Raw genomic sequence first — 10,959 nt, 5'->3', positions numbered from 1 at the left:
CCATTATACAAATATACCAGGCCTGAGAGGCTCTGGTTGAAACTATGTGCATGAGGTGACTTCAGTAGCACTATTTTCTAAGGGGCGCAGCCCCGAAGAAAATAGTGCTACTGAAGTCACCGAAGGCACATAGTTTCAACCGGTGCCTCGAAAAATTGGCCTGGTATATTTGTTTTATATCCCTCCCAATGAATTTAAGAGTATTCGACTGCTGGTATTCTGTAATTTACCCCATTTTTAGGGCATCTTTTTTAGGGCATCTTGCTTTACTCTTTTCAAGAAGATTGACAAGTCATTCACGCAGCGGCTTGGGAAAGCAGCAGGAGGGCAGCGCGTACGCGTAACAGGAAGAGACAACTGCGCGCTCAGCCGCTAAAGTACTAGTACTCGGTGCTTTGCTGTACAACGTACTGGTAATACGTAAACATGCGCAAACTGCAAACTCACTACGCGCTTCATACATTGCAGTACGCCTATCCGATCTGTCAACAAGTATGGTAGGTGTGCAACACACCGATCGGGTCCATATCGACCGACCGCGCACTAATATGGAATTGCGCGTACAGAAAGAAAATGTACGCATGAGTCTACGCGCAACGGTGTTCGATTCTCCACTGGGCTACGCTACCGAGTAAGATGTGCCTAATGGCGAAAACAACTAAGTATTCCCTCTAAATTACCGAAATTTAGCAAAATCGAATAAGGCTTATCGTGTAACTACATATAACTAGGCCTACCTTTGCTGACTCGTTGTTAGATGTAGAGTATCCTTCCGTAATAAATTTGACGATTTTGACCGCAAAATTGTCACCGCCGCTTTACGATCGTGCACACACGTTACACATACACATGACAAAAAACATTTTGTCGCCCGCTACGACCGTACGAGTTGATGCAGAAACGAGAAATGAATGTGAAAAAACAAACCGAATCATCTAATTTATTTCAATTACGATGAAAAGTTTCCTAATGAAAATCAATTCAAATTCATCAAACAGTCCTTCAAAAGTAATATCGAAGGATTCAAAATATATTCAAATATTATTGGGGGAAAAATGACGGCTAGAAAAATAAAAACAGCGGCCTGTCGAAAAAATCATTTAAGTGCCCTTTATACGTATTGTCAGGGTCATCGGTTGAAATGAGCAGGGCAACTGAGTGCGGAAAAAATGACACCCCACGCGTTCGAAGCCGCCATCTAAGAGCGCGTACCTCAGATCGCATTTTCAGTGCGCGCTTGCGAATCCGGAGTATTTTCTCCACACGTGAGTAAAATTTCAGGCAAATTGTGAGATTTTTCACGTTTCTATTGATAGAAAAACGTTAGGTGGCCGGTATTATGAACACCCAACCATACCTACGTTGGTGCGGTGGTGATGTGCGTGCTCGAGCTGATCAACGATGTGACTGTGAGCTGCAGTTGATTGTGTTTTTCGTCGTGTTTCTAGCTGTCTGTACATGAATATGGATTATATCATTTCCTGTTAAAAATGCAAGTATACATTGTAAATTTGGGTAGCATTCAGTAACAACGAGTCTAAGGTTAGATTAGGCACTGGAAAAATTCTATGTTAGCAGTTAGCATCGAGTGCCACTTTACTGTAAATTCGTGTGATTCGTGTTGTAACGTAAACAGTTAACAAGTTAGAATCTAACTCGTTAAACACTCTAGAAATAATTATTAGGATGAGATTACGGGAACTAGGGCCTACTGTTAGACAGGTAGAACTAGGCTTAACTAGATCTTCAAGAAATATCTACTGCAGTTTGTCAACATCTTTTGGGTGGGTCGCTCGAGTTGTGAACTGCAGTGCGAGACCAAATTTCAAACGGCGAATCATAAACTCCCTAAAACTAGACAGTCCTACACTGGGATATATATATAGGCATAGACACTACCTCAAATCTGGCATACCGTAGTTAGGCCAGGGGATCATATTTTCTCATAATATTACATTGCACCCTGGAACGATCTTCCATTGGCATTATCTCTACAACGAGTCACGACATGCATCTTCAAAACCAGGGCCAAATGAGGCCTAACCAACGTTAGATATTAGAATAGATCTCGGCCTACGGTACGTCGAAGAGCCCTAGCTTGGTTATTGTTGTTGTCTAATTATAGATCTACGATATTGCCTACTCTGTTATAACGTAATAAATGCCATGATAATCTTTTTCGGTAGAATGTGGGCTTTATAGGAGTCTCTCTGAGTCTCACTAACGTTACACGTATTGACGTATTGAGTGTCCATGCGTGCCTTGTGGTTCTCGCGAAGTGAGGGCGCCGCGATACCCATTCAAATCTCTCGCGAAGCAAAGGTGCTGCGATACCCATTCATTTACACGTGAAATCTTTCGCGTCGCGACGCGAAGCAAAAAAGGCGCGTATTTCACCAGCGTGATATACTGTAGTTTTTGTACTATTTCCCTCGGGAGAATAGTCATATACGCGGATTTGTATGGTAGAATTATGTTTTGTTGTTTACAGTGCTCTCGACCAATCAGAGGACGAGAGCACTGTAAACAACAAAACATAATTCTACCATACAAATCCGCGTATGACTACTCTCCCTAGGGAAAATGGTAAAAACTATATCACGCTGGGGCGGTATTCTGAACACTGTTTTATCTCTGTTGTAACTTCTGTTGTTACTACTGTTGTAAGTCCGTGAGTTACAACACCGCTAAAACAGTCGTTAATCGGTATTCTGAAAACTGTTTTAGCGGTGTTGTAAGTCATGAAAGCCACGCCCTTCGCAATAATCATACCCAATAGGAAATACTGTTGCAAGTGGAATCCGAGACGTTTTGACCAATGACAATGACAATGACAATGACAATGGTTTTTTTTTTTTTTTTCTCATGTCACCCAACGTCAGGGTATTGAAGAAAATCAAAAATAAACACCGTAACAGATAAAATCAGTTAATACATTAATACATTTTAAATTACATATATATACAGAAAATTGCATATTTACAAAATATACAAAATATATAGAATGGTGCAGGACCCAGAAGAGAGAAAGAGAGTGAGAGAGAGAGAGAGAGAGAGAGAAGGAAAGAGAGAAGGAAGACAAACAAAACAGTTAAAAAAAAAGCAGGGCAACAATAACGCAGATAAAAGCAATTTCAATAATATAAAACTAAACATTGTAAAAAGCTATATTTACATGAAAAAAAAATACAAATAATGATATTAATAATTATTATTATAATGAGATTGCTACCTTGGGCAAAGGCGCGGGAACGCGCCTTGCCTTAACTATGCGCGTTTTAACAAGCGCATATTTTTGGCGTTGGCGCAACGTTTAGTTGACTGCTTTTGTACACTATACTTTGTTTGGGTTTTGTTTTTTGGCACACACGTGTATGAGAGAATTTGCAATGGTTTCTGTCAGCGCCACAATCGAATAGACATGGCTGAGAAACGAGCGGATAATTTCCTCCAAGAGGAAGTAGAAAGGTTGGTCATGGAGGTTGCAGCAAGAGAGGATATCATAAAAAATCCCTTGTCAGCTAATCTGACCTACAGAATGAAGAAAAGAGCGTGGGATATGGTAACAGAAAGTGTTAACGCCGTGTGTGGCAAGAACAGAGGTGCAGAGGAAATGAAGGCCGAGCTGAGACAAGAAAAGTGCAAAGTGAAGAAGAAAGCCAGTACGAGGAGGAGATACGAGGAAGGAACTGGTGGAGGTCCAGCTCCTCCATCTTTGGATGATTGGGAAGAAGAAGCTTCTAGACTTAATGGGAGAAGAAGTTGTTTCCGGAGTTGAAGGAGGCCTTGAAACGCCTGTCAAAGGTAACTTTTGTTTTCGTATTTGTTTTTCGTTTAGTTTAGTTGTGATTATTTTTTCTCTTCTTTTTTTGCGGGGTGGGGGGGGGGAGGGAGCAATACTGTAAATGTTCAGAGAATTAATATAATTTGTATAAGTTAGTGGGGAATCTACGACTGTGCGAAGATCTTGTAAGTCAGATAACATTAAGATTTGTTTATTTCTTTTTACATTTAATACTCTACATGCACAGGCGTGAATAAGGAAGGATATAACTGGGTGTTGTTTGATCAGAGAGAGTACAGTGTCAGTCATCCCTCTCATAAAAAAAGAAGTAATGAACGCATGCACGTAACAGCATGATTGAAATCATTTACATCACGTTAAAAGACTTAAAATTATCCACCATATCAATTCTGAAATCTCATCGTCATTCATTCAGGTCCTGCATGTCCTGTTCAGCCGGTTCATAATCCTTCAAGTGACGAAGACCATGCGTTGCAGACGCTTGCTGCTGCGAGTCTCGCATCTGGAGTCATTTCCACTGGTATGTATTAACAAAATGCTGCAGACTAAAGTCTATATTGATTTATCATTATCACTCTTTAAACTTATTCCTCTCCTAGTCAAGTTCAAACCCTATTTGGCGTATTGTCGTATAGTGCTTATCAACTGACCAGTTAAAAAGTTCATGTTGGCCTAAAATATGATGTTATGTATTGCAAGTTTTAGTTTACATGCAACATGACATATTACCATGTATGTATGGAAATATTTATCAAGGTTGCAAGTGCGATTGTATTGTCTCGTATTCAAATAAAAATAAACAATCTTTAATCACAAATATTTATTTCTTTCATTTTTTAAAGATGTTTCAAAATGCATCCTTTGAATGCCAACCATTACTCTTTTAGCAAAATAAGATTATTTTGGAGTAGGAGTCTACAGGCTCAATCACAAGGATGCAGTGTCAGGAAATATTTTCGACATTTGTCTATTTAATTTCTTAAATAATTCTTATCTTTCGTAACCATCTTTGTTGTTGTTTTTAAGATCCATAAGGGTCTTCTGATCCCATCTCGGTTCAAAGCACGCCATCTCCGACCCAGAAAAGGAAAAAGAGGAAGAGTGAAGACTTCTTTGATGTGTGGCAGCGGTGGCTGCGTATGGAAGAAGAGCGCCTTGAAGCTGAGCGGGAAAGACTTTCAATAGAAAGAGAACGACTAGAGCTGGAGCGATACCGAGTCAGGCTGGAGGAGAGAAGACTCGGGTATAATATCCCATTGCATTCTTTAGAATTATATAAGCTGTACATAAAAATGGGAATTTTTATATTAAAGAAATGATCAAGAGCAAACACAATAAATAATGTACACTCAGAGTATGTTAAGGTAGTCAGTCCTTTTAATGTATTGCTACCTTCGTCTCATCCAATTTTTTACTGCATTACAACCGGCTAACATAACAACATAACTTGCGATGAAGAGGAAAATACATCAGGATGTATGTCGTCATTTTGGAAATTATTCTTCACGTTTCCAAAGAGCTACTTTCAGTTTTGATATATACAGGAAATGGAGCTCATATGAGACATTTACATCATTTTTACGACTTTGTTGTAGACAATATTCTCATTGATATCTTTTAACAGATTTGGTGATTCACTGCCGTGTTCTTCAAATGGTTTTGGACAGATGTAAGACAACCATGCTGTAGACCCAACGTCAAGAAATGGACGCAATGGCCCGTATTCTGCTAAAAACTTAGACCCGAGTTTAAACCCACGCCTGGGTCTAAAGTGGGTTTTTGGGGTTTAAACCTGAGTTTAAACCACCAGTTTAGACCCAGGTTTAAACCCAGGTTTAATTTGTATTCTACTAAGTCCAGCTGTGGTCTAAATTGGGTTTAAATTAAACCTACCCTGGAGGAGGTTTATTTCGAGTTTGAATCGAGTCTATTACGATGACTGGTAAGGGTATACTGTATACCAGCACACAGATCAATGCCAGTGGCACAAAATGAGTGGCTGGCTGGATACAGCAGCAGCTGCCTGCAGCTAGCTTGCCGGCCACATGCGTGTACACACGAGATTAACGCCTACTACGTACTAGATCTAGTACCTGGTACTCACACTTAGAAGAGACTCGGGATCTAAATGTTAGAAATACTACCTATACTACCTGTACTAATAGCTACGTTAGTCTAGACTTTACGATGAAAATAACCTGAAGACTAGACCAAGAACTCAATGTAGGACTAGAGGGTAGAACCTGAGGTCGATTTGGCATAACCGTTAGACGTCTAGACTAGATCGAGAACCTAGATCGTAGGACTAACGTTAGGACTAGGACGCAGGAGTAGGGTCCTACTATTAAACGTTAGCAGAACCTATGCGAATAGCTAGAGTACATTACTAGTATTGTAACGTTTTAGGACTAACGTTAGATCTATTAAAAGTTAGGTTAGTGTGGTACGATAGGTAAAATCTAACTGTTACTTCTAATATCGAGACAGGGTTGATATAGGCCTAGATATATTTCTAAATTTTAGAATGGTTTCCATTTTTATCAACTGACAATCTTAAGAGAAAAACTTTTATTCAATTTCCTACCTCAAAGTCCTGGTTTGATCAATCGCCAATCCATTCCGAATTCACGATTCACGACATAAAAAGCCATGTCTATGTCCCATCCATGCCGGCACACACAGCAACTGTGCCGCCCCCGGCGCGGCGCGATGGCTTTGTTGCTGGTATTTATGCTGAGCACTCAAAGCTAGCTAGCCAGTAGTGTTACGCTATATCGCTTACCATGTATCCTGTGATGTGCGTCGCACACGTACACAAACTGTAGGCCCTACAGTAAATGTACAGTGCTTCACGAGTCGTCGCAAGCAAAAATACAGCATGCCCTTATTCGACATAAATACCCGTAAAAACTATTCAAAATCCAAGAAAGTCACGCTCATGTGGCTGATACACTGTCAATAATAAATTTAAGTGGATTTGTGGAGAGAAAAGTACTCAGAGAGGGAGAATTTCTTCTTCCGTAGAGGGCACCATGGTGGCTTGACCAAAGACTATTTCGGGTTTAATTTAGACCCGAGATAGCCACGGGTTTATGTAAACCTCGCTAGCAGAATACAAAATTAAACCTCTGGTCTAGCTAAACCATAGGTGAGTCTAAAATGGGTTTAAACCTTGGTCTACAGTAGAATACGGGCCAATGTATTCATTCTTTTCATTAAACATGACTTGCACGCATATAGAAGAATCTGAATGTGTCACTTGTCATACTTGTGTTATCATAAAAACTGACGCTTGTTGTAAATTGGCTCTGTTATCATGTACAAATACAAGTATGCATACATGCATTTCATATGGAAGAGTGAACATGAATTGCTTTTATTGAAAATTAAAACGAATAAAAACAAATGTAAACACACACGAACAAAAATACAAACACATGTAGTTATTATCATCTCAACATGTGCAATATATATATAATATATAGCAATAATAATTTCACAATAGAGGAATGCATCAAATGCCAAATGCCTTGATTTCAATTCAAAATCCGAATTTTGGGGGGCCTTCCCCTTCGTCAGGGATGACAGTGCGAATCACACCGTCATCCCTGACGAAGGGGGAGGCCCAGAAATTCGGATTTTGATTTAAAATGAAGGCATTTTGTAGTTAATGCATTCCTCTATTGTGACATTATTATTGCTATTTCTAGTTTTGTCAATACGCGGAGCAACTACAATATATTTCAAGAATAACATTATATATATATATTTATATATATATATATATATTATATTATATAATACATATATATTACATATTTTGAATTATACATTATATATTACATATTTTATATAATATATTATATATGTAATTTATATCTATGAGTCTCAATTATACTATACACCATTCTGTAAATCCTATAATGACGAAGGCCCGAGGCAGATTGAAAATTTTGTGAACAAAAATTAGCCTTCCAGTTGGACCTAGAGATGACCTATTTGAGACTCATTCTTCTTATGATTATAACATTCGTCGAAGTCCAAAAATGGAGAAAATTCCAAGATAATAAATATATATATATCAATATGTATACCGTTTTTTTAATCATGTCACTCTACTTTCGACCCTTCTTTTATTGTATTTCTTTCTCTTATCGCTATTGTTATCTGTCTTATTTTAATAGTTTTATCCTTTTTTATAATCTTAATTATTTTCATTTCTACCTCCTTTTTTTTTCATTTTCCTTTATTTCATTTTCTTTTTGTTACCGGATTGCCCATTATAACCTTTCTGATTGATTTTACTTTTTTCCTCTTTTTCCTTATAATGATCATTGCTTAACAGATGAACTACATACAATGCATTCCAATATAGATCTACATTATATGCAGAATGATCAACACGTAACACTTATTGCTTCAGGGCTCTGTTTCCTTTTTCTTTTTTCATTTACTCGGCGATTAAGAGCAAGTTGTGAATCACTTGCACAATAGGCAAAGTGTAATATCTTTCTATAAAACGTGACAAAATTAATGCAAATTGGCATATATCTTATTAAGCAACTTCTATTGTAAGTCTCTATTCATTATTATTAGGGCATGGAGACATTCGAGTTCACCATTCCATTGCGTTATTGGATTTAATGTCTTGTTAAAGAGCAATTCATTAATCTAAAAAATGACGATACCTCACCTGTTCACTGGGTAGCAGAGAACTCCTCCGGAGTCATCAAGGCAGCGGAAGCGTGCCTTCAAAACGCCGATTGCTCTTTCCACACAAACTCGGGTGTGAACAAGGCTTCTGTTATACCTCTCCTCCGAGTCGTTTTGTGGCCGCAAGATTGGTGTTAGAAGCCACGGCTGGAGGGGGTAGCCACTATCTCCTATATGTATTTGACATTGAATTGAAATAGAAATTGCATTCATTCATTTTCATATGACGTTATTGGACAAATATACAATACGAAACTAAAAGGATCGTAATGTCAAACGTGTTTCTGTAGAATTACAACAGGAAACTATACAAACAATGTATTAAATTCTCTCATATTTTCCACTGCAAGAATATGTTTCAACAAAAGTCGTTAATCATTCTTCTCAATGTGATGAATGCGTGTGTACACCAAAACATACGGTTGTTATTAAAATCTAATCTATTTGACTATACATTTTCTTTTATAGAAGGACTAAATTGTTTTCAGAAGTGCATTATCCGTATTTTAAGTGAGGTCGGCAGTAATTACTTTCCTTATATCTATTTAATAGACTGAAATCCTCACCGAGAAGCCAACCGGAAGGCATTCGTCCCTCTCTGAACTCGTCGCGGAGACGGCAGTTATCCCAGATGTACGAGTCGTGGGTAGACCCCGGCGACCTTGCAACAACGTTCAAAAAGTGGAGATCCGAATCTACCATCGCTTGGACATTCATGGTATGTCTGCCCTTGCGGTTGACATACGCATGTTCGTTATCCTTCGGTGATCGGATGCCGATATGGGTGCAGTCGATGCACCCAAGGGTGTTCGGCATCCGAGCCATGGCAGCAAACGATGCTTTTTTTTGAGGCTGCGTTGCCATGCCGCCAGAAGTTGATGTAGTGACCTGCTCTGTCAGCAAGGGCGTCGGTCACAGCAGCGATGCATCGACTCTGGGAAGGTTGACTGATACCCGTGACGTCCCCCACAACGTTTTGAAAAGTCTCACTCGCCAAGAACCTCAACGTTGTCGCTACCTTATGTTGTGATTGGAAATAAGAGTTATACATGTAGAAATGTATAAGCCCTTTTTTTTGGGGGGGGGGCACAAAGAAGATTTTTAATAAGATAAATGAAAGTAGCATAAAATAATGTAATGTAAGTGCTTGTAACTGATAGGCGTATATATTTTCCAGTTTGATTCTTTCACTCATTTTATTTCCATTATAAACCATCATTATATTCTAAAAATTATCCAAGTATCATATCATAAGCAATCTTATACATAATTTCGAATACATTTACGACAATAGACTAATAAGAAAGTGACTAGAGCTTATGCGCTTTAAGGTGACGTTGGAGGAGAGAATAATGATGGAAATATTTTCAACAGATGTACGGATAGCAAATTATACGGTCTGTCGCTTACAGAAATGAATAATAATAATAATGATAATAATAATATTAGTCAGTCCTTAGAAACGCATAATACCATAAGATTGTCTCTATGCGTGTACAAAATTATTGAAAACCAAATCTATCACATAGAACTAACACCTAGATCTAATTTACTTGCTTGTACTTGTAGGACTACGGTTACTCGTTACTACATGTAAAATAAACCTCAGAATAGGGGCCTACGTGCATTGATACTTAAATAGAATAAGTCCATAATGGAACAACAAAAGCTTTAAGAAGGCGATAACTGACTTAGAATTAGGGCATACTTTGCGACATTTTATATATTTTATATGTCTTAATATTTGGTTAAGTTAACGGTTTTTTTTAATCTTTGCATAGTTATATAGTTTTATTTTCCCTGTTATAGGTAGATTGTATTACTTTTGTCTTTCTTTTCCATGTACACTGTACAATATGTATAAAACACAAACTCGAAAAAAAAAAATCATAGAATTACCTGTAATTCAACAGAAAGTGCTCTGTCGGAATGATGCACGAACATATCATCATGTCTTATCTCGTCGCATATGTTAGCAAATTCATTCACCCCGAGGCGGTAATTTCTTCGAAATGATGCCTCGGGAATGTTCGCAAGATTGATGCGATTTCTATATCTCCTCTCTTCGCGGCCGAGATAATTCTGCACTAGAAAGATTGTCGCCATGATGTTAGAATCCTATGTCGCGTACGAAGATAAAACACTCTCCACCCTGTTTTATCTCAGAGGCATATATTTACACGTGGTATGATTTACAACAAAAGATAAAACAGTTTTCAGAATACCATGTAATCCAATGGGTGCATAGATTTGCGCCCACTGTTACGCGCGTGCGCATACCCTAAGACAATGGTATGCGCAGGCAAAGAGTGCGCAAGATAAAACAGAAGTTACAACAGAAGTTACAACAGAAGTTGGTTGGCATCCATTCGTCTCGAGAAACGATGGCGTAGCACTAGCTAGGCAAGAAGTTTGCACTGCCTTGAGTGGCTGTAAAGCCC

General features: G+C 38.4%; 1 protein-coding gene across 1 annotated transcript; it reads right to left on the bottom strand.

The window, feature by feature from the left end:
* Nucleotides 1–8,494: 8,494 nt before the first annotated feature.
* Nucleotides 8,495–9,334, bottom strand: LOC140230183 (putative nuclease HARBI1). Its single transcript, XM_072310367.1, has 2 exons — nucleotides 9,085–9,334; nucleotides 8,495–8,688 (listed from the first exon to the last, which is right to left on the bottom strand). Exons 1-2 carry the CDS (start codon nucleotides 9,332–9,334, stop codon nucleotides 8,495–8,497), a joined length of 444 nt encoding a protein of 147 aa, XP_072166468.1.
* Between the last annotated feature and the right edge of the window lie 1,625 nt (nucleotides 9,335–10,959).

The sequence above is a fragment of the Diadema setosum genome, chromosome 6 (genome assembly GCF_964275005.1).
Source record: "Diadema setosum chromosome 6, eeDiaSeto1, whole genome shotgun sequence".
Classification (NCBI taxonomy): domain Eukaryota; kingdom Metazoa; phylum Echinodermata; class Echinoidea; order Diadematoida; family Diadematidae; genus Diadema; species Diadema setosum.
Note: the sequence above shows the minus strand (reverse complement) of the source record. Positions and strands in the feature narration are given on the sequence as shown.

Coding starts and splice junctions, on each gene's coding strand:
- LOC140230183 (XM_072310367.1), bottom strand. CDS start 9,334: ATGCCGAACACCCTTGGGTGCATCGACTGCACCCATATCGGCATCCGA. Junction 8,689..9,084: donor GCCTTCCGGTTGGCTTCTCG/GTGAGGATTTCA, acceptor AAATACATATAG/GAGATAGTGGCTACCCCCTC.